The sequence below is a fragment of the Ambystoma mexicanum genome, chromosome 2p (assembly GCF_040938575.1).
Source record: "Ambystoma mexicanum isolate Mex_15411 chromosome 2p, UKY_AmexF1_1, whole genome shotgun sequence".
NCBI classification, from domain to species: Eukaryota; Metazoa; Chordata; class Amphibia; order Caudata; family Ambystomatidae; genus Ambystoma; species Ambystoma mexicanum.
In genome coordinates this window covers 951,762,142-951,786,770 of record NC_090923.1, presented here as the reverse complement: position 1 = coordinate 951,786,770, position 24,629 = coordinate 951,762,142, and the positions used below count along the sequence as shown (strand labels likewise).

Genomic DNA, 24,629 nt, shown 5'->3' with positions numbered 1-24,629 from the left:
TCAATCTATCATCACCTCAGTAGTCAGTGTAGTCAATTAGGCTTTGAAGCTCGGCCTTCAGTTTGTTCTGTAGAGAATCAGCGGAGTGAAGGCACGCTCTGCCCTCATGCATAGGTGTGAGCATCTTTCTCGTCCAACTTCATCCTTCCATGTGACCGAAGACCATGATTTTGAGCTTTCACTGCATTTAAAATACTATTTTTTAATAGACCTCTGACGTCTTCCTTGTTTTGTCCATGTCTTCTGAACAGGAGCTATTCTTTACCATGGTTTGTATCCAATGATAGTTAACTTTAGCCTGATGAGACCATAGCTTCTTGGCTTGGCTACATGGCTCATTCAACCCCTGCCTTTCCGAGATTCACTTGGTAATTCTTTTGTTTTCTTACTTGGACACACTAGAAATTAGGCCTTCTTTCTAAAGTCCAGCACTGCTATAACACGCAGTGGAACCATCCATCCTTTACTCTTTATGCAGTGATGTATATATATGTTGGCGCATGCTGCAATCTATTCACTATAAAGCTAGCCTCAGGATTACTTCGTCTGCTTGTGTTTCTTTTGCATCTGTACATGTGTAAACTGACTTGATATCTCTACCAATTCTGTGGCATAAGTTTCTACACCTTGATCCCAACATGTCACTTATCCTTGCTTAATAGAATGTATGAATTCTCCAGTCTCTGCAACCCTTCCATGTACGTCAGCTCAGCTCTGTGTGACGTCACCATTCATCTTGACCATTCATTTGCTCTGCTTCTTCCGGAATTTCATTTAAACTTCCATCATATTTCCTTTTATGCAGGTACGGTTTTCTCAGTGGAAACCTTGCCTCCAGGATTCGCCTACGTACCGGTATTTTCACTGGTACCGCGCGGTTTTCACATCCAGGCTCCCAACATATAGGCAATATGGGTGAGGTGGTTAAGGTGGGGGTACTTGGCTCCTTCTGTACATTTTATACTCTACAGATATGATAAATAAAAGGCACCAGGCAGCTGAGTACAAAAATGCAGCAGTTTGGCAACCCACTGTGGGTTGCTCACCACTGTAGATTTTCACACAGACACTAACATATTTATTGTAACCTCTAAAGTAAGGAAAACATCAAGATACATAGTCCTTACTTTTATAAGGCAGCTGCAGCTCAAAATACCATGCAGCTAGCTTTAAGAAACTCAATCCGGTTCTATGTTCATTCATCAACAGTGTTTTTGAAGGGTTTTTTGCCCACATGTTTTTTTGAAAAACAGTATGTAATTTTATTGTTGGGGCTCCCCCCCCCAACCACACTCCCCTATTTAACACTATTCCCGAAATTCCCACCCCTTACATACCCTTACCCAAAACCCCCTACATTTTACGATTTGTAATTTCAAGAAAATAGCAGTAAAAAACCCATTGAAAAAAACACGGTTGTTGAATGAACTTTGTACCACTCAATCCCTATTTATTAGAAAAGGCCACCCAGTTATGTCGGACAAGACAAAGCAGCAGATAGTTCAGAACAAAACTTAGTACCACCCATACGGTCCAAGAGGATTGAAACTAGACGTACTGGCCCGGCCACCACCAACCTGGGTCAGTCCCAGATAGCGCCAAGGCAAGCAGGGCTTTGCGTGGTAGTCGTAGCAAGGTCTTCGGGTTGCGAGTTAGAGGGTGTTCACCTGCAATTGTCTGAAGGCTCTTCTGGATTTTATGGGTGCGGTCGAAAGCACCCTGGAATAATTCCATAACAGATTGCTGAGACCCTCACAGACAAATGAACAGATTCAAGTATTACATTGAGCCCGGACAGTGTCAGCAGGTGCTCAGTAGAAGGACTTTGGATCCTGAGAGGCTTCTCTTCTGCTGAAGGTCAGTACACAGGGATCCAGCATCGCAACAAAGCACTGAGGATGCATAGGACAATTCTAGCATTGAGGCTATATAAGAGTCCTTGCAGTGGAGCAAAGGTAGCAAATGTAAGAGATGAAAGCTCCCACGGCCCAGAACGGAGATGCAGTTCGAGCAAGTTTCACAGTCAAAACGAGGGAGGCGGCTTCCAAAGGACTTCCCCGTCGAGCAGAAGGTCAAGGTCTGAAATGTGGTGGTGTTGGCTGAGCCAATGCTGGTTCCAACAGCAGTCTTTGGTCATAGTCTTCTTTTGATCTCTGCCAGTACCGGTAGTCCTTATATCCAGAAATCAGGCTCAGGGTTGGTCCAGCCCACCAATAAGGACTAATCTGCAACATTCAGACTCTGAGGTGTCTGTTCACTATTGGAAATCCAGCCTCCCAGAATCTGCCCAGCAACAGCCATGCCTTGGAAGGAATGGGGATTAGATGCAGACAGCTCCCCTGCCCATTTTTTGGCAGCTGATAGATACTGGGCAAGCTTTCTGGGCTTTTCAGGGGAAATCTTGCTAAGATGCATGAAGAAAAGAGACCTTTCCCCATCTATAAAGGCAGACGAATGGCCAACAAAAAAGACAAGCCATCTTGAATAAGACAGAAAACACAAGAAGTTGCTTTTATGGATTTGTGGTCCACTACATTATTGCAGCTAAAAAGGCAGCACACAATATTACGTCCACAAAGAAGGTATTAACTGCCCCCAGCCTGTTCAGGAAAAGCAAATAACTAGACTATTAGGTTTGAAATGGTTTGTTTTACTGAACTTGGCACTTCATGACTTGTTGCACTTTAAACTTTTTTATAACATCTATTTGTACAATAGAATATTTTATGATTCTATGACAAGACAGGAGGCTCGCATTATGCCATTTCCTTCTTCATTTACTGCCATGTCAGCACTTTAAAACTTTCAACTTTAATACTGAACATTTCTGTTTTTAGAAACAAAGTTTAGAAAACAAAATGCAGAAATTTAAAGATCCTTTAGTCCATAGTCTTATTCGATTAATCTGCATCCGGGAACTACAAGCCCCATAAGACTTAGGTCTGAGGTAGTCCTGACCTTTCCCCTCTGCCCCTATCTGAGGGCAGCTCTCTCCATAAGAAAACCTCTGACCAGGTCCTTTCCTCTTTCTTTCTGCTGCCAACAGATAAGTGACATGATTTATTGTTTCATCTGTAGAAGAGCTAGATGAACTCTATATTACCTGTATATGGATATTAAATGCTTGGATATTTGTTGTAATACACTTAGTAATGTTTATTGCCCATTTTCAACGGGTCGCGCAGGAAAACAAAACGCATTTACAATGATTTCGTAGTCGCCTCAGAACGCACGCGTGTTCTTACCGTGGCGCGTATCATTAGGGCAGAGCGAGCGCAGCGAGTTTCCCGCACACTGCGGGTAAGAAGAGTGTTGTGAGCTAGCTGGGGCCGGAGTCGCGTGCATATTTAGCCCGCGTTAGACTACCGTGCCCCGCTCTCTCTCTTTCCGTATTTCGGCCCCGGCGAACACGGCGGCCGTTATGACCCAGGGGAGCTGGAACCTTCCACAGTTCCCAGCGTCCCCTGGGAATCCAGCTTCCGCGCGCATTGCGCACGAACAGAGAACGAAGGAACTTGGTTTGATAGAGCCCCAGTCAGATTTAAAAAAAAAAAAAAGCTGCTTTCACACACGCTGCTAGCAATATACAGCACGTGCTAAGAAGTGTGCAGAAGCATTTCCAGCTACATTTGGCACCCCCACTAATACTCCTTCCACTTCCCCAGAATGGAGCCAAGAAGAGTGGGTAGAAGACCCTTCCCAACAAGATTCTGACTTATCATTAAGTTTTAAAAAGGTACTTGGAGATTCCTTGATTCAAGCTGTCTCACAGGGGGTGCAACCTATTACGAAAAGGCTGGAGACTCTAGAAATGATTATGGCTAAGCAGCAGAAACAGCTTACAGCCAGGAAAAGACAGGCTAGCAGCCCGGAGGAAGGAACGTCGGCAGGACACCCCCAGAAAGGGGTTGAAAAAGAAGGGGTGTAAAGTAGCCCGGAAGAGCAAGCACTCTTTGACCCCCTCAGGTATTGATGAAAGGGTTAACACTGTTCCCCAATTGGAAGGCAACCCTGTCGCCAGGCTTAAAGAAGCCTTCCTGGCAAAGAAAAAAGAAAGTCAGGACAGACCCCCTACCCCAGGGGTGTACAATCTAGGGGACGAAGACGAGGGCTATTCGCCCGACGATGAAGGGGGTGAGGAGGAGGAAGACATCGATAAAGATGTAGAAGACCCCCACAGCATCGACGATCCAACAGACATGTTCGACCCAGAGGCCATTCGGCATCCCAAGTCATCGGATTGGGAGCCGTCACCCAGGGTGGCAGCATACATGGTCCAGCACATTAGAAAACCCCTAGAAAGGGAAGTAAGGTCACGCATGAGGTCGGAGTGCCCCAGACCAGAGCTGCCGAATAAGATAGCAAGTACTCCAGACCTAGACCCCAAGATGGTCACCTTTGTGACCAAAGCAGCTCGTGATATAAGGAAAGGAGTAGACCGTGCCTGGAGGGGGTGTCAGGACAAGCTCCTAGACATCTCAGGGCCCCTAGCCAAGATCATGGATCTGGCGGAGAAATCAAAAGATACCGGTATCCCAGTAGACGTGACAGTCCTAGGTAACTGGGCGCAACGAGCGGTATGCCTCCTAGGCAACGCCAACTGTGCCATCTCTTCAGAAAGAAGAGGAGTCCTGTTAAAAATAGTTAACAAATTGAGTGATCTCGCTAGCTACGAGGCAGGTGAAGGCGCCAAGGGAAAGTTGTTCGGCGAAGCGTTCACTAAAGAAATGTCTCAATTCGTGGGCACATATACTGCTCTAGAGAGAGCGCAGAGTCCATCAGGAAGATCTTCCCCGGGCGAGTTTTTGCCGGGACCAAACGACATAGTGGTCACTCGTTCGGTCGCTATACCTTCCAGCGAAAACCTCAAGGTCAACGATCAAATTACTGGGAGTCTAGACAGCAGGATACCTTCTTCCCTGCGAGAACAAGATTTCCAAGAGGGCGAAGAGGAAGAGGATCGTGCCGGCAACCGGGGCAATCAGCGGGTGAGTACCACAAGCTTGCGTGTGGGAGGGAGAACTCTCCACTACCTGAACGAATGGCAAGCCTTATCAAACGATGCTTGGGTATTGCAAGCAGTAGTGGGGCTGCGTTTAGAGTTTATAGGAACACCCGTGCAGACAGCAGAACCTCGCCCCATACACATGATGCAAGAGGAAGCAGCGCTCCTGCACTGCAAGCTCACGAAGTTAGAAATTAAAGGCGCGATAGAGCGCGAGTACCAACAGGGTCCCGGTTTCCTCAGCACCATGTTCCTAGTTCACAGAGGGGACAAAATAAGGCCTGTGATAAATTTGAAAGATCTAAACGAATGGGTGGTATACAACCACTTCAAGATGGAAGGGATTCATCTGCTTCGAGATCTGCTGCATACCGGAGACTGGCTGGCCCGCCTAGATCTCAAAGACGCATACCTTACGATTCCGATAGCAGCAGCGTTTCGGAAGTATCTACACTTCCTATGGAATGGAGAAGTATGGCGTTTCTCCTGCCTCCCGTTCGGCCTCTCCTCCGCTCCGTGGGCTTTCACCAAGCTCATGAAACCAGTGGCAGCTGCCATCAGAGAAAAAGGAATTTGTATTATTATCTATCTAGACGACATCCTCGTATTTGGCCCAGACAAATTATCATTGACAAAGAGCGTCCAGTGGGTATTCTCACTTCTGACTTCGCTCGGTTTTTTAGTGAACATGGAGAAATCTCAGCTGGCTCCGGTTCAGAGAATAGAATTCCTGGGTTTCACAATAGATTCGGTGAAGGCATCTCTCGAGCTCCCAGGGTACAAAGTGAGAGCGATCAAGAAGGAGCTCAGAGCTGTGATAGCGAAAAGGGTTATCTCGCTTCGCAATCTAGCCAGAGTAGTAGGTCTGCTAGCAGCCTCTATTCAAGCGATTTTTCCGGGACCGCTTCATTATCGAGCTCTGCAGCGGCTCAAAATAAGACATCTGCAAGGAGTCCTTCGCTACCACCAACTAGTAACTCTGGACCACAAAGCCCTCACAGAGCTCCATTGGTGGTTGCAGAATATGGAGGCTTAGAATGGTCGCGCCATTTTCGGCGACGCCCCAGATCTGGTAATAGAATCAGATGCGAGCAGATCAGGTTGGGGAGCCAGGTGCGAACACATGCATACAGGAGGCAAATGGTCAGAAGAAGAGTTACAGCTCCACATAAATTGCCTCGAGCTACTAGCGGCTCTTTCGCAGTTCGCGCTTTTACAAAAGAGAGAGTAAAGTGCTGCGTCCTGCTCAAGATGGACAATATCTACGCAGTAAGGTATATATACAAATTGGGCAGGACAAGATCCAAAATGCTGGCAGAATTAGCGAAGAGCTTCTGGCATTACTGTCTCCAGCACAGAATATCCGTATCAGCGGAGTATTTTCCAGGAACTCTGAACGAAGTGGCAGACTGGAATTCACGTTATCTTGTGAACTCCAGCGATTGGAAGCTTCACCCCCTAGTCTTCCAACAATTGCAGGAACTCTGGGGGCCCCTGCACATAGATCTGTTTGCGTCCAGACTGAACACTCAAGACGCCAGAATACTTCAGCTGGAGGATAGACCCGGATGCAGCGGGCACGGACGCCTTCCCACAGTCATGGACAGGAGCAGTGCATTATGCCTTCCCACCATTCATTATGATAACGAGAGCGCTAGCGAAAATTCGCAGGGATCACACAGAGCTTGTGATAGTCCTACCCTTATGGAAGGCTCAGCCTTGGTTTCCAGCAGCGATGGAACTTTCTATGGATTTTCCGAGGATAGTTCCCATTCTGCCAGACCTTCTTTTCGACCCATCAGGGCAAGCTCACCCGCTCATAGCAGCCGGCTCGCTGCAATTGATAGCCTGCAGAGTTTCAGGAAAAGATGGGAATTGCTGGGAATTTCACAGCTCGCTGCAGAGTGCATCAGAGACTCCTGGGTGCCTTCCACCCTTCGGAGCTATGGTGCGGCTTGGAACGGGTGGGCTACCTGGTGTTCGGACCACGGTGTGAATCCCGTTTCAGCCCCTGTAGTAGAGGTTCTCAACTTCTTAGCTTTTAAATTTCAAGAAGGCGGCGCCTTCAGAACAGTGGGAGTCTATAGGTCCGCTATCTCAGCAGGTCACGAAAAAGTGGAAGGTAACACGGTGGGAGAACACCCAGCGGTCGTGAGACTGCTAAAAGAGATGAAGCTCAGGAAGCCACCGGAGCCCAAGTACAAAGTGTTATGGGATGTGAGAGACGTATTTCGTCTTTTTCTCAGATGGCCAGATAATGAAAATTTATCCCGATCTCAGCTATCAGGAAAACTATCTATGCTGCTCTGACTTACTTCTTGTAGGAGAGTTTCTGATGTCAAAGCGCTTGAAGTCGATAGGAAAATATTCTATCCAGACGGGGTATCATTTACCATTTCCAAGAGAACAAAGACAGATTCGAGAGTAATAGACTACCCATACTTCACAAGTAATAAGAAGCTTTGCGTTGCGCAGTGTATTAAAGATTATGAAAAAGCAACAGCGCATCTTAGACCGCGAGGGGTGTCACAGCTGCTTATAGCGCGCAGGAAGCCTCATCATGCTGTAGCGTCAGCGACCATTGCTAGATGGGTGAGAGAAATCATGCAATGGGCAGGAATTGATTTGTCACTTTTTGGGGCGCACTCTGCTAGGGGAGCTATGGCTTCCAAAGCTTTTGCAACAGGGGTGTCTCTTCAGGACATTATGAAATCAGCAGATTGGTCTTCCGAATCAACCTTTAAGACATTCTATTTTAAGCCTGCTTCTGAGATTGCGAATATGGTGGTAGCAAGCGTTGAACAAGCATAATGCGAGCCTCCTGTCTTGTCAGAATAAAGATTGCCCACGCAGATAGCTCAGGAAGTCTTCAATCTATTAAAGACAAGGAGGCGAGCATTATATCGCACCCAGAATGGCAAGATTATTGTCTGCATTGTTATATTTGTTATGATGTAACTCCTTTGCTCATTCCCACCCTCATGATTTGCTCTCCATTATTTACAGGAGAAGAGCAAAAGACGGCCGGATGAGACACTACTCAACAGTGGAAGGAAATCAGTTCAAGTTGGTCATGTTGGGCCGCAAAAGTTCTCAGTTTCAAGGAACAATTCTCTGTTCAATGATAATGGACGGTTTGGTTTGCAAAATGAAGTTGTTCGAGTGGACAGACATAAAGAAAGAGGAAAGGACCTGGTCAGAGGGGTTCTTATGGAGAGAGCTGCCCTCGGATAGGGGCAGAGGGGAAAGGTCAGGACTACCTCAGACCTAACTCTCATGGGGCTTGTAGTTCCCGGATGCAGATTAATCGAATAAGACTATGGACTAAAGGATCTTTAAACTTCTGCATTTTGTTTTCTAAACTTTGTTCCTAAAAACAGAAATGTTCAGTATTAAAGTTGAAAGTTTTAAAGTGCTGACATGGCAGTAAATAAAGAAAGAAATAGCATAATGCTCGCCTCCTTGTCTTTAATAGAATGAAGACTTCCTGAGCTATCAGCGTGGGCAATCTTTATTGTACTTATCTGGAATTTTGACACTTCCTATGCTGATTCAACATTGCACGTATTCAGGGACTTGCACGATATACAAGATCTAGTCCTTAGTTTTAATAGTAGTATTTTCATACTACACTGTTCCTAACCTCAACTGCAGTGGGGTTTAGTTGGATGTGAAAAAATATATATTTACAATATTCCATTTATTACATCTGAGTCGCAAATACAGTTATTAAAATCTTCGCAGATATGTACTTCATTTTTGAATAATCCTTTATCCATGAATTTACACTTATTTTTATTACTCATTATGTGTTATTGCGTCTGTTTTATCATGGCGATATGTGATTAATAAAATATGTATGTTTTAGACCATCCTTGACCTAGTCTATCCCCTCCTTGGTTTGCACCATTGAAGTCGAACTATTCATTGACTAAATGTCATAATAGTTATTTTCCGTGTGACTGCTTTTCTGCTTTCCTCGATTTCTTGTTGTTCCCTGGGTCCCCACTGTAGGGGTCACCCATCTTTTGGTCACTTCTTAAGTAATAAAAGTGCGACATCTCACATTGTGTTGCAAATACACACCATAAAAAAGGATCACACCCCCTACACTTGAAGGACCATGGACAAAACAGTGTACTGAAAACGCCACAGGAAAGGAGCCTTTGAGGGCCACTGGCAGAACGTCACTGAAGGCAAGGGTGCGACCACAAGATAAACAGATTAGTACCAGGAGGGGTCTTCCAGTACTTGTAATCCATATAAAAGTGACCCAATGTCCCACAACAAAACGAAATGCAGTAGGAGAGTGAGGTTGAAATACCTCACTAAACATTAAAGTCAATAGAAAATCCTGTAAATTCGGGAGAAGGGCTCGGGGCCTCAAAAGAAGTATGGGAAAGATTAGCAAAAAGAACAACTGCCTTACTATTGATCTTGTGGGCAACTATATATTTCTCCTCCTCTTTACTCGCAATCGGTTTCTGTCACTGTCCCTTTTGAAAGTAACATGCTTTGCTGAATGTTGCCAGGCAAGCGATAGTGACATTTTGCCTCTTATGAAAGTATTTTTGGAAGTACTTGTAGTATCCTGACCCGAGTCTCTGATTGGACCGTTTGGTTTTTGAAGACTACAAGGAAGATTTCAATGAACTTGTATTTGAATTATGTTGATCAAAATAACTCTAAAATGTATCAACTCTCCCTGTTTTGTAATCAAGTTCATGTTAGCAGAATGGTCTTTGTTTTTTCATTCATTTTCAAAAATTATGTGTAGATTTAAAAAAATGTGTAATTGAAAAAATAAATGATGATTTATTAGTGTTAATAAAAGTATGCTTTTGGTGGATTATGCAATTCTTTTAAGACCACATTCTAATACGCATTGTGAACTTTCACTAGTATATTCCCACAATTGTATTCACAGTACACTGCTCTGATGAAGTGCTGAAACATGCATTGGCAAGCATGTAGAAGAACAAGTTACTTTCTTACCTGGTAATGTTCTTTCGATGGGATGGTCCGACGACGTATTCCATATCTATGACATGTAATCACCACAGCTGTGCTGCTTCGGAAACTTTTTCGGCGTCTGCGTCCTGCGTCGATGACGTCGATGCGCCGCCGTCGAGGACCTCCTCCGACGTCCGACGTCATCCGATGTGATAAGTAGGACGCACGACGCCAGTAGCCTCAGTTGTAGTTTTTTCCCCCAGAACGTGTGACATTAGTCAACTGCCAGTCCGACACAAAGCCTTGCGGAACGTAAGCTGCAATCGCAACAGAAATTCTGCAGCGGGGAAGGCAGGGTGGGAGCGATATGGAATACGTCGTCGGACCATCCCATCGAAAGAACGTTACCAGGTAAGAAAGTAACTTGTTCTTCGAGGGGATTGGGTCCTCCGACGTATTCCATATCTATGACAGACTCCCAAAGCAGTACCAAATCAAGGAGGAGGGAAAGAATTTAGAAACAAAATTTAGAATAGCCAATCAAATAGCAGAGCAAAGGACCGCCTTGCCAAAGGCCAGATCCTGCCCTCTGATGGAATCGAGGGAATAATGCCGTACAAATGTATGTACTGAAGCCCAGGTGGCAGCATCACAGATGTTGCGAATAGGAACACCCCTCTGCAGGGCAGTAGATGCAGCCACGCCCCTGGTAGAATGGGCCCGCAAGCCAGCCGGTGGGTCCTTACCCGCCAAGCGGTAACACTCCGAGATGGCCAAAATAATCCAGCGTGACAAAGTCTGTTTCGTCACAGCTTGCCCCAAGCGCTTACCAGCGTAACCAATAAAGAGTTGATCGTCCACTCTGACCCGGGACATGCGAGAAACATAAAAGCTCAAAGCTCTCCTAGGATCAAGCCTATGGAGCCTCACCTCTTCCTTACCAGGATGCGGAGGAGGATAGAAAGCCGGAAGAACAATCTTCTGGGCCAAATGAAATTCCGTCACTACCTTTGGAAGAAAAGAAGGACGAACTCGAAGGACAACCCTGTCCTTGTGAAATACAGTGAAGGGTGGCTTAACAGAAAGTGCCTGTAACTCACTCACTCTGCGAGCGGAAGTAACCGCAACTAGAAACGCAGTTTTCAAAGTCAACAGCCTCAAAGGGCAAGAATGTAAAGGCTCAAACGGAGCACCCATAAGAAACCTAAGAACAAGGTTTAAATCCCAACCGGGCACCAGGAAAGGCGACGGAGGGAACACATTAGTGAGCCCTTTCAGAAACTGTGAAATTAAAGGGATTTTAAAGTAAGAACATTCTTCAGATGAGCGCTTAAAGATGGACAGCGCCGCCAGGTAACCTTTAATGGTACCCACTTGCAAGCCCCTGTGGGCCAAAGAAAGCAAAAAGGACAGAACCATGGGGATGTCACATGCAAAAGGATCCACATTCTGAACTCTGCACCAGTCGCAGAACTTACGCCAACGGCAACGGTACAGAGACTTAGTTGCGGGCCTTCGGGCCGAAAGCAACACCTCCATCACGTCTTCAGGGAGGTCCCAATCCTTATACCTCAACCTTTCAGAAGCCAAGCGTGAAGGTTGAGGGATCCGACCTCTGGATGGAGAACCTGACCCCCCTCCCGTGAGAGCAGATCGTCTCGGTAGGGAAGACGACGTGGAGGGCAGATGGAAAAGTCGAGAAGGTCCGGGTACCACGTCCTCCGAGCCCACGCCGGAGCAATGAGGATCATCCGGGAACCGAACTTCCGCAACCTCCGCAGCACTTGCGGGATGACGGGGACTGGAGGAAACGCGTACAGCAGCGGGAATGACCACTCCACCACAAACGCGTCGCCTAAGGCTCCTTTCGGAGGAAATTCCCGCGAGCAAAACCTCTCGCACTTCCGGTTGACACTGGAGGCGAAGAGATCCACTTGAGAGGTCCCCCAAAGGGCGAAGATCTCCAGGAGAATCTCCTGAGCCAACTCCCACTCGTGAGAGATCGCGCTCTGCCTGCTCAGAGCGTCCGCCGTCACGTTTTCGTCTCCGGCCAGATGAACTGCCGAGATCGAAACTTCCTGCCGGATGGCCCAGAACTCGAGCTGCATCGCCTCCCTGCACAGAGGAAGTGACCCTGCCCCCCCCTTTTTGTTGAGGTAGTGCATGGCCACAGTGTTGTCCGTCATGATCAGGACAGCCTTTCCTCGCACAGTCGGCAGAAAAGCCTTCAGGGCTAGCCTGACGGCCCTCAGCTCCAACAGATTGATATGGAGTCTGGACTCCGACGGAGACCAACGACCGCTGACTGTCAGCCCGTTGGCATGAGCTCCCCATCCCGTGAGGGATGCATCCGTCACGATCGTCACCTCCGGCCAGGGTAGCCAAAACGGAGCCCCCTTCATCAAGTTGCCTTCGACAGCCCACCACAGAAGGTCCCGGGCGACCGAGGGCGGCACCTGAACCGGGTCCGACATCCTGCCGGAGGACTGCGACCATTGCGTCTTGAGTGCCCACTGCAAAGATCTCAACCGCAGGCGAGCCTCTGGCACCAGAAGAATGCAGGATGCCATGAGGCCGAGCAACCTCAAGAACTCGAACGCCGGGAGCGTCTGGGCATGCTGAAACTTGTGCACCATCTGCAGAATGTGAAGAGCCCTCACCTGGGGAGGAAAACACTGCCCCAGGGAAGTGTCGAGCACTGCTCCGATGTACTGGAGCCTCTGTGTTGGCGTCAAATGGGACTTCTTTAAATTGAGGGAGAAGCCCAGCCTGTGAAGGGAGTGGCAGGCGACGGACAGATGATCCAGGACTTGCTCGGGAGAGCTCCCCCTGATCAACCAATCGTCCAGGTAGGGGTAGACGTGAATCCCCCCTTGCCTGAGATGCGCTGCCACCACCACCATGAGCTTGGTGAAAACCCTCGGGGCGGAGGTCAAACCGAACGGCAGGACCCGAAACTGAAAGTGCGAGTCGCCAACCGCGAACCTCAGGTACTTCTTGTGCTTGGGATGGATCGGCACATGGAAGTAAGCATCCTTGAGGTCGAGTGACACCAACCAGTCCTGAAGCTGAAGGGCCTGGAGGACTTGAGAGAGAGTAACCATCTTGAACTTGTCCTTCCTGAGGAGTTTGTTCAAACCGCGCAAGTCCATGATGGGTCTCAAACCCCCGTCTTTCTTCGAAATCAAAAAATAAGGGGAATACCATCCCTTGTTCCTCTCCGCTACAGGCACCAGTTCTATGGCGCCTTTCTCCAGCAGGGCTTGAATTTCCTGCGCAAGGAGCGGATCCGGACACTTCAAAGAGAGGTTCCCCGGTGGATTGTCGCGAGGCCTGTGCCGAAAGGGAAGACAGTAGCCGTGGGTTATGATCTCCAGAACCCACACATCTGAAGTAATGGCACGCCACTCTACAAGATGCTGCGCCAGCCTTCCCCCAACCGGCGAACCATGGTACATGGCCTCATGACTGAGTAGGAGCGGCTGCGGCGTTACCTGAGGGCAAAGAGGCAACTGCCCGAGCGGCCTTGGCACCACGGGTACCTTGTCGTCCACCTCTGGTACCCCTGCGTTGGCCCCTTTGACTGCCAGCTCCTCTCGCTCTACCAAAGGATGAGTAATAGCGAAAGGAGCCACCCCTCCACTGCTGTCCCCTAGGACGAAAAAGCGGAGGTTGGCGAACTGCAGCGCCCAACGACTTCGCTGCAGCTTTTGAGGTCTGCAACCTCTCAAGGCTCTCGTCAGCCTTGCTGCCAAAAAGATGTTCACCATCAAAGGGCATGTTGAGGAGCCGGGACTGCACATCAGGAGCAAACCCCGACTTCCGCAACCACGCAAACCTGCGTATCACGGTGCTCGCCGCCATGGACCTACTGACGCATTCAGCTAAGTCCAAACCCGACTGAACGGACTCACACATGGCATCCTTACCATCCTGGACCATAGCAAGGAAACCATCCCGTTCGACCCCTTCGGGAATATGTTCAGCCGCTAACGCAACACAGTTCCACAGAGTGTGCGTGAAACGCGACAAGGCACAAACGGAGTTGGCCGCCTGAAGCGCCATACCACCAGAAGAAAACACCTTCTTCGCCCAGCCATCAAAACGTTTGTCGTCCCTATCAGGAGGGATGGTAGGGTACGACGCCTGCTTTGCCGGGGCCGTGGCCGCCTGCACCACCAAACTTTCCGGAGTGGGGTGCCTGGTCAAGTAGCAGGGGTCGCCACTGGCTGGACGGTATTTTCGCGACAAGGATCTGCCCACTGCCGGGAGACTCTCCGGAGCAGTCCAAGCCGCCGCCACCCTACGCTGTAAAGCCATATGGAACGGCAGTACCGGGTCAGTTGGGGGACCAACATCAAGGATGTCCGTCAGATCATCCTGCACAAACTCCCCTGGGGGAGCAGACCATCCCAGATACTCAGACACCCTAGCCATAAGGCGCCGGTATGAGGAATCGGCATGGGAGCCAGGCTCAGGCCGACTAAATTCCACCTCCGGAGAGGTGTCCAGTCCACTGGCATCATGCAGCGACTGCCTCAAATCGTCAAATTGACTATGGCCCGAGACAATGTCATCCGGCACCTGACTAGGAACCAGGCCATCCGAATCCTCATCCGCCTCTGAAATATAATCCAAGTGGTGGAAAGGCACCCGAGAGTGCCTGCTCTTAACCAGAGCCTTCCTAGGGGGAACACCCGAGACACGGGGCACCTCCGACACGAAAGGCGTCGATGGCGTCGAGCGAATCGGCGCCGACGTCGAGAAAACCGGCAACGGCGCCGAGAGGATCGGCGTCGACGTCGAGGAAATCGGCGTCGACGTCAGATGCAGCGCCTCCAGTATCGGCGGCGTCGACACAGCCCTCGAAGCCGGAGCTCCGAGCGTGTCCCTCGACGACCTGACCGTCGACGGCTTCGACGACTTCCTCGGAGCCGGAGCCTCGAGAAAGCCTGTCGACGCCCTCGACGCCTCAGACGTCGATGTCTTCCTCGAAGACATCACAGGTGCACACGGTCTCGATCGCGTCGAGGACCGGGACCTGGAACGGGTACGGCGAGAACGAGCCCCCTTGTCCGAACGGGACCTCTCCCGTGACTCACGCCGACCACTCTTGCGAGCGGTGGCTCTCGACCTCTCACGACCGACCCCACTCGGGGGCGCGGACGGTTGAGTACCCTGCGACTCAAGAATCGCCAACATCTTCTTCCCGAAGGAAGCCCATTCCTCCGGCGTCGCACGGCTGGTGGGGTAACCGACGTGCCGGGCAGAGTCCTCCGAAGAGGACCTGGAAGGCGACCGGTGTCGGCGCTTCCGAGAATGCCTCGAAGAGGCTGAGGAGTGGCGAGACCGACTCCTAGAAGAAGACCGACGAGACTTCCGACGATGACGCGGAGAGTCACCCCTCGAATCATCCGTCGAAAGCCCCGCCGACTTCGACTTCCGGGGCTTGGACACCCGACCTACCGACAATTTCTTCTTACGTTCGCGTAAGGCCTTGGACGTGAGCGACAGGCAGTCGACACAGTCATCCGTGTCGTGGGCCTCCCCGAGGCACCAGAGGCAGGCATCGTGCGAGTCAGTCACCGACATCTTGGACCCACACTCCCCGCACTTCTTGAAGCCCGGACGCGGGGTTGAAGACGAAGTGGAAGACATCGTCGAAGGAATATTTATCACAAACGAACAGGTTCGAAGAACCGGAAAGAACAGAACTCCAATGAGTCGAGGCTAGAACCGAGAAACACGAAGCAACACGTTCACGGAAAAAACGGAACTGAGGCTACTGGCGTCGTGCGTCCTACTTATCACATCGGATGACGTCGGACGTCGGAGGAGGTCCTCGACGGCGGCGCATCGACGTCATCGACGCAGGACGCAGACGCCGAAAAAGTTTCCGAAGCAGCACAGCTGTGGTGATTACATGTCATAGATATGGAATACGTCGGAGGACCCAATCCCCTCGAAATACATTATTTCGGATTCTGAGGATTACAGTGTTGTGTTGTTCCGCTGGGATAGAAATCTTGTAGATATCCTTCTCAAATACACTGAATGAACTATCAGTTCACTAATAGATGCTGCAACATCATTATATAGCACCTCCCAGAGATGCCCTGCTCCATCCGGCAAGCTTTCATGCCCATTTTACAAAGTACCACTGTTACACTTCTTGTATTGTGTATTGTTGGTCATTTGTATAGTGTCTTTTCCCATTACTATGGTCTCAATGCGCTTGTGGTGGAAACACCCTTGTGAACCAAAGTCCAGATTATGGGAAATTCTCAGAAAAGGCTTAGAATGCATGCATTTATTTTTGCCAAAATAAGGAATTAGGTGGGCTGGCTGGGCTCCAGTAAGCAATCCAAGAGATCAGGCATGTGGACGAGTGCTGAAGAGGTCAGGAGAGTGTGAGATGGCAAGAGACAACTCTTTGTGTCCAGCTGGACCAAAGTTTTGACATGGGTCGTCGTCGTATTCTAATGGCAGAGGTGCTGAGGCTTAATCTGGTCTAAGGGGGCAAAAACTTTATGTCCAGCTAGATCAAATTCGTCGTCAGTCATCGCTGCATTCTAATGCATGCGTATGGGTAGCAATGCCTGTGGCAGATATCCACCGAAGTGGAGTGTTTATACGTACCCTGAGGCTCGGATGGAGCTTTGTTATTGACACCAGTGTTCGATTAGGTTGTCCGTGTGAGAAAGTCCTCTAGGTGCACATCTAAGTCCAACACATTTCCTGCCCCCCTCAATATAAGGCCAGAGCGGTTGCTAGCCATAACTAACTAATAGCTGTGGGGTTGGCATCATGGAAGGAGACACAGACAATAGATTCAAAGTTGAACAATCTTTTATTAAAGAAAATGTCAGGATGTAGTAAGGCCTAGCTTGCCCTATACTAAGGTGGGATTTCCCTACCTAAAGAAACTAAGGGACGTCAATGTCAGTAAGTTTCATATACAAATCTGTGTCCAAATCCTATACTTGCCCTCACAACTAACACCAAATAATGTGTAGGGACATTATCTATAACTCAAAATAGTGTTCCAAATAAAGTTCTAAGCTACTTCAAGCTCTGGCTTATTCATCAGCTTTCTCTCCAAAATGTCAATAAGTTCACCACAAAGCTCAATTTCTCTTCCTGTTGGCATCAGATGAAATACAGTTTATAAAGGTTAAGGTGCCCTTCCCCAGTTCAACACATTTCTAGGGTAACTCGTTCCAGGAAACCAAAACTTAAGGTCCCCTTCCCCCCCACACCCCCCAAGCTCAATGTTCATATGAAAAGAAAGTATCCTTGTCTTTTAGATGAACTTGTATAACTCAGGGTCCCTTCCCCAAGTCTGATTTTCATCCCCATTGGCTTTCTTAATTTCACCACAGCAAGCTTCCATGTTAACATTGAGAAGTTCTGTGGTCAAGGCGCAGTTTCAGACCACACAGTCCACCCATTACAGGTCATGCAACCAGGAACTTGGCATTCGCTTTGCCATCATCATTTGTTTCGTAATTAGTGGCTCTCTGGTCTTGGTGCAGTTTTAGACCACACAGTCCACCCATTACAGGTCAAGCTTCTTTTAGAATTCAAGTTGTGGTTCACCAAACAGTTTCTTAAAGTGCAGCCTCACAACTTTGTCACCTTGGTTTCTTAAAGCCTTTCGTTTCGTTTCCTTATTAAATTTCAGTTCACTGCAATGGTATCCAGCTTATATCATTGTATTAGAAGAAATAGTTCATCTGGTTATCAGGTTTGCTTTTATGTAATTCAATATGTCTGTTTCTGATAAAGGTGGCTTTTTCTCCATTCATTCAATCTGATGCTCAACTTAAGTTTCTTGGACTACTTTCATTCAATGTGATATTTAAATGAAGCAATTTGGTTCATTTAATTTAGTAAGCTATGTTACTTTCACTTGTTTCATTCAATTCTGTGATTCAATATCAATAATGTTGTTTGTTTGATATAAGTAACAATGTTCTTTTCATTCAAAGCGTGAAGTTACTTTCATTAGTGTAATTTAGTTTGGTATTCAATATAATTAACGTATTTTGCTTTGTTCCAAATATTACGTTACTAGCATTTATTTCATTCAACTCGGGATTCGGCATATGCAACATGCTCAGTTTGCCTTTCTGCAGCGCCTGCTGCTCGCTTGCCCAGCTGGGAAACCTCTGATCCGCATACACCTTCTGATGGGATTCCCAGGACTTTGGATGGCGTATTGGCTTCTCAGCTTCTCAGCTTCTCTTCCTGCACAGCTTCCACTCTGGTCCTCTTGCTTCAGCTTCTGTCTCCATTCTAATGTTAGTTTAGAGTTTCCCTTTTTATGCACCTGAGCTTTACTAATAGGCTGATGGTGTAAGTTAAGTGCTTGCCTTGCCGGACCACAATTAAACCTATTAAGGAGACATACCTGACCTTCGGGCCTCTTCTTCATCCCAATATTTGAATAGGAGGTAATCTTCAAGGCTCCTAGTTGTCTCTTCCTCGTCTCAGTACTCGCATGCATTTTAAAGAGGGAGAAAAGTGGAACACATTTATAATGACCCAAAACGGTGGGGGTGGGGGGATGGATCAGGTTGGCTATCCTGAGGCTATGGGGGAAACCAGGTCTAATTTTTACCCTTCCTCTTCCTTTGTTTAACCTGACTAATATAAGACTGGTTCCTATCCCTCTCAGAGATCATGGGACTCTACCAATATCCCATAACCTTCTCTGGTTAGGGAAGGAAGATACAGACTACCGTGCCTCACCTATGGGCATCCCACTTCCAATCCCTGAGGACAATCTATCCAAGTGATCCTCCCTCGCTTGTCCACACCACGGGGCAAGATCCAAAAGAGATGGCCTTTCCCTGGTCATCTACATAGAGGATCCAAAGGGAGTACAAGTGAGAATAGCCTCAGGTTTCTCACATAGCCTCTGAATATTATCAATGTGCTGCATCTAGTGCTGCTCTCTTGAAAACAAACTAAATCTTCTGCCTTTGCCAAAAATGTGTAGAAGGCTACAACTGTTTGGTGGTTTTGTGATGAATGGAAGTTTGCAACAGTATTTTGCTAGAACAAAAACTCATCACTTGAACTCAAACCCTTTCTGCGACATAAAATTCAACTGCACCATGTTGAGAATATAGTAAAATTGTCAAAAAATAAATGATTGTCAAAATTAAGTTACCAAAAAAACATACTGATTCCATGCATGTCCTGAAAAGTTTAGGAATTAATTCTGTACTCACCCTGATCAGAATCCAATGACTCCCAATTTTCTTCTGTCCCCCAGTCTCCGGCAGCATCAGCACTCCAAGAGTCTTCACACTTCTATGTATGAGAATCAGAAACCTCTTCAGCAACAGACCACAATGCATTTAATCAGGCTCATCGTGCTACATCAAAACATATCAGACTTCGAGCACAGTACACTATCCAAGGCTTAGGGACCTCACAAGAAAAGTAAAGATTTCATAATAGGATCTCTGATACAACACTTTAGCTGGTTCTTTCTCAGAACCAATGAGCAGGAAGACAATTGGTGAGGACTGGTATAGCCTTCTGGCATTTGCATAAAGAACATTCGATCTTGCATGCACCAAAACCTGCCTGCTCATGCATCTTCAACATAGGTAACAATGAGTTGCTAAAACAAGGCATACAAAGGACTAGTTGCTTTACTTAAAGGGCTGAGAATTATTCAGAGTTAGAATACGCTCGCCCCATTGACACTCCATGCCTGCTTGTTTTATTTCAGACCCCTCATTGCTTCCCAGCCATTGTACAGAGCAACCATGGAATGTTGAAGTGGTCCCTTGGCAGGAAGGTGCTTACAGAGCGAGTGCTGATTAGAAAGCAGAGGATCCGCTTTCAGATGAGCCATGCTCAGGGCTGGAGCAAGCACTAGTTTGTATTTCTTTTATTTGTATTTATTTGTATCCCAGGGAAGTCAATTGCAAACAGAAATTACTTACAATAACATTTACAGATGTCGGAGGCATTCCCAAGAAAGGTGTCTGTACAATAACACACAGATTAAATAAGTGGTGAGCCAGTTTATATCAGTGTACAAAATAGTGGGACAAATACCAGAGACAAGACAAACAGAAAAAATATATATAAGAAAATTGGTGTCTTACAAAGGTAACAAACCTAAGGGGTCAAGTGCTTCAAACTAAAGAGAACTATAGAAGTATACAAAATTAAATTATTAAGCGTCACTGGATGGAGTGGTGGTGTCAGCTAGGGAGGATGGGGTTGGGGGTAAGAGGGCAGGGGAAGCTCCAGCTTTCACAAGCAAGAGAAGTTCAACCCAAGCTTTGAAGAGTTCCATGTTTGGGCTTACATTAATTGTTATGGGCAGTGGGTTCCAGTGGATCAGGGCGGTTAGGGAGAAAGTGCAGAAGGGGGAGGAGGCACATGGAGGGTATGGGACAGCGAGGTTGAGTGCAGAGGAGGATCGGAGAGAACGAGATTGTGAGTAAAATGGGATACAATCAGAAATGGACTGATGAGCAAGACCACTAATAGCTTTGTAGACTAGCAGAAGAAACTTAACAAGAGAGTGGTTGTGCATGGTGTACCAAACAGTATATAGTCGGTAGGTAGAAGAGTGAGTGAGTGAGTGTGTGTGTGTGTGTGTGTGTGTGTGTCTCAAACGGATTTACCATTACCGTCACTTGGCCCGGCAGAATTACCATGAGACTCCAGGGGGATTTTGGTGGAATTGCTGAGGGTGGTGATTCAGCCAGCAGTAATTCCACCAATTGTTGGCAGTACGGCAGCGCAATTACCTCCAACATTTTGGTTAGGCAGAAAGGGGATGAGAGGGGAAGGTAGGGATGGCATTTGAAGCCAGGAGAAAGATAACTTCAGAATTCAGCATGAGGCAGCAACAAATAGCAGTAAGAATTTGTAAACCGTTCTGAGATAGCTGGGGTGAAGGAGGAAAAGGAGAAAAATATATGAGTGTCATCAGCAAAAAGATGATGGGAAAAGCTAAAGGATGAGAGGTCCTTCTAGGGCAGAGGTATAGAGAATAAAGAGCAGAGATCGAAGGACTGATCCTTGGGGGACAGCGACAGGGATGAGGTCAGAGGTTTGTGAGTTCCAGGAGATTTTAAAGGATTGACTTCCCAGATAGAAGTCAATCCAGGCAAGAGCAGATTTGCGAAACCCAAGTGTAGAGGAGGTCCCGAATAAAGCCTGCACTCCAGTCACCCATGTTGAAGTACCAGGAACGTTCACACCAAGGTATGTGACGTATGATGAGCAAATAAATTAGCAGAGAGCTGCAGTAGGGCTCTGCTCAGTACCTATCAGAAGAGCAGCACCCATTGATGTCCCAATACCCAGAAAGCCATAGACGGTAAGGTATGCATTGAGAAAACCCTACCAGCAAATGGACGAAATGAAGATTGCCTCAGTACTGTCCCGGAGGAGACCAAAAAGGCCTAAATGGAAGACGAATGGTGACGTCATGAGGGCTTGGACAGACTCACAGATAGAAGAAATGACGACCTGAGAATGACACACAGAGACAAAACGCCATGAATAAAGATATTGTGAACCTAAAAGGGGAGAAAGATGTTGAAATACAAATAAGCTTAAGCTGTAAGCAGGATGGAGATATTCAACCAGCTAACACCTGTAAATATGCTTGATACCGCAAGAAAGCTGAGAAAACAGCACAGCTTGCTATGCTAAGTAGTAGAATAGTGCGGCAAGCGCCATTATACATAATCTACCTCAAAACAAAGCACAAGTATTATAAGTGCGATTCCACTTTGCACGAAAAGCAGAACCAACTCAGGTTACTAGAGGCCAAACAAGACAAGATTCATATTCTAGCAAAACGAGAAGAGACAGCTGAATCGAAACTCAGCAGATGAAACTCGTGCCAGGAGAGCCAAGGTCATACCAATAGAAGGAACGAACAGTAGATACATATAATTAAAACTTAAGAACAGAATATCCTGTCTCTGATAAGGAGGTGTAGGCAGGTGGCAAGCTGAATAAGAATTAAATGTACAAATTGAGAGAAACTAGACAAATTCACGGTGTGGGTAGCACGTGACCAGCCGAGGGAGAAGCAGCACGGGTTCACACTTACGCTTGGCATCTGCCCAGGCAGAGATATCAGAACTTTTCCAGACAGAAGATGCAGTTTCGAGGCCACCCACAGTAAAATAATTGACACATAGTTGCTGAAGTGATGATTGATTCTAACCTTAATTGGAGGAAGGCCGGGTAACTAAGGAGCACCTTGCAACTGGATGACTGTTCTGCGTGCTGCTAAGCAAAGTGGAAATTCATACATGGGGTTGGTGCCAACCCAATCACAATGGACCAAATAATCTAGGGTCCTGTAGTTAGTAGAACCAATGGGATGTCATACTTTTAGTGACGTCTACAATAGTCATTTTTGAAGGAAGGGCTTAGACACCCACCTGACAGTGTTTACCCAATCCCCTCACTCCGTTACCATATACAGATATAGTACCTATATTACAGTTACCTTTTCCTAACCAAAAGAATTGCACATTAACTTTTGAGTGTTACACGTCAATTATGACGAGTTTTCAGTATAAATGCTATGATTTTTATGAAGTTTGTTGGAGTTGAAGCGAGAAGGACTAACGCGTCACTGCTGATTTCCATGACTCCCCGTTTTTTGTACTTGTCATTAAACGGACTCCCTTTGCCAAACCATTGAGTTGTCCTTATCGATTGGTGTTGGAGTAACACATCTGCACCCCCATCCATTTCAAGGGTGCAGCTATCTCTTCTTAAAGTACTTCGGAGCAAACCTCGGCTCTATGGGCCAGCCGGGGGTCTCCGGAGTACACTTGGTAGCAGAGATCGGATGGTTATCGATTAGTGATTAGAATAAGACACCCATTGACCGTCTTAAACTATCTGAACTGCATAACATCTTGCCTTACTGTAATTTCAGACCAGCTGCAGCGACGACGAAAAGGGTGCAGGGCAGCACAGAAGGAGATATTACACCAGACCAAGTTCAAGGTTTACGTGTTCCATCCATCTTCCCTGGAAACATAAAGTAACTCTAGGTCTTTGGCAATATCACGAGTCCTTTGCCATTCGGCTGAGTAGACCGTGAAGCTCCCCGCAGACAGTGGTAGTATAAGAAAAACTGCAGACCAGGGCCTGAAGGGACCCGTGTTCCCCTTATATCCCTTCCCATTCCTACGGCAGCTGAGCTCTCGAAACACCGAAGAAGGCGGTAACGAAGAAGGTGATCCCGAAGGCCCAGAGAGGAACAATGCGAACGGTGAGTGAAAAAGACTAAATGTTCTGGCAAAAGTGCATGCTTTAGAACAAGTAAAGGGAAAAGGTAACGGAGGGAGGTGGGAAAACTAAATATAGTTAGAAGTTTTAGAAGTAGAGAAGATTATATATATATATATATATATATATATATATATATATATATATATATATATATATATATATATGATACATATATATATATATATATATATGATACATTACTCACCGTAATCGTATTTCGGATGCTTGTATCTGCTTAGATTCACATGCTGTGCATAGGCCGACATCTAGTGGAAGCTGCAGAGTATTACAGTTTGTTTTTCGAAACTCGAAAATGGCCGTAGACACAGGGCGTGCCAGTAATACTATCCCTAGTGTGACGTCCACTGTACCCAAGATCCCTCACGCGTCTAGGATCCTCAGATTGTATTTTTTCTGACATGAGGAGTAGCGTGAGTACAGATAATCCAAGCAGATAGACAGAAAGGTAAGACTACAAGCAACCATGCACCTTCTCTCAGAGGGGAGGAAGGGTGGGTCGCATGTGAATCTAAGCAGATACAAGCATCAGAAATACGATTACGGTGAGTAATGTATCCCTTCTGAGGCTTGTGGAATCTGCTTAGATCACATGCTGTGCATATTAATCTATGCACAGCATGTGATCTAAGCAGATTCCACTAGATGTCGGCCTTAGCGAGCAGTACCTGAAGGAGGTGGGATGTGAGAAGGGTCATGAGCAAATAAGTGTCTTAGAACCGCTTGTATCACTTGTGTATCTGCCTTGGAATGGGTGTCAATGCAGTAATGCTGAGTAAACGTGTGAATAGAGCTCCAAGTAGCTGCTTTGCAAATGGTGTCAAGGGGTACATTTGCAATGAAGGCCAGAGTTGCCCCAATGCCTCTTGTAGAGTGGGCTCTTGGCGTGAAAGGCAGAGTTCTTTCAGAGAGTGAGTAATACAGCTGGATGCAGTTAATAATCCACTTCGAGATGGCACCTTTAGAGACGCGATCCCCCTCTCTGCCTGTAGCTACGGAGACAAACAGTTGATCTGTTTTTCTTAGCGGTCTGGTTTTATTTACATAGTAGAGGACCGCCCTACGCACATCTAGGGTGTGTAGTTTCACCTCAGCTGAGCTTTGAGGGTCCTGGAAGAAAGCCGGAAGCTCGATGGACTGGTTTACGTGGAATTTAGATATAAACTTAGGTGAGAACCTAGGGTGTGTGCGTAAAACCAGTTTGTCTTTATGGACAGTAAAGAAGAGATCCTGCACTGACAGAGCCTGAATTTCACTGACCCTTCTTATAGAAGTAATAGCTACTAAAAAGGCCGTTTTATAAGTCAGGTGTTTGAGACTGCTTTTATGCATGGGCTCGAAAGGGGGT

General features: G+C 47.1%; 1 protein-coding gene across 3 annotated transcripts in view; it reads right to left on the bottom strand.

Moving 5' to 3' along the window:
* Positions 1-24,629, bottom strand: part of SCYL1 (SCY1 like pseudokinase 1) — an 846,426-nt gene that overhangs the window by 34,052 nt on the left and 787,745 nt on the right. For 2 of the 3 annotated variants that reach the window (XM_069644735.1, XM_069644734.1), the window contains one exon: positions 19,198-19,279. The exons of the other annotated variant lie outside the window; for it this stretch is intronic. In XM_069644735.1, coding sequence (XP_069500836.1) covers positions 19,198-19,279 — 82 coding nt within the window. The remainder of the gene's footprint in view (positions 1-19,197; positions 19,280-24,629) is intronic. 3 annotated transcript variants of the gene reach the window in all.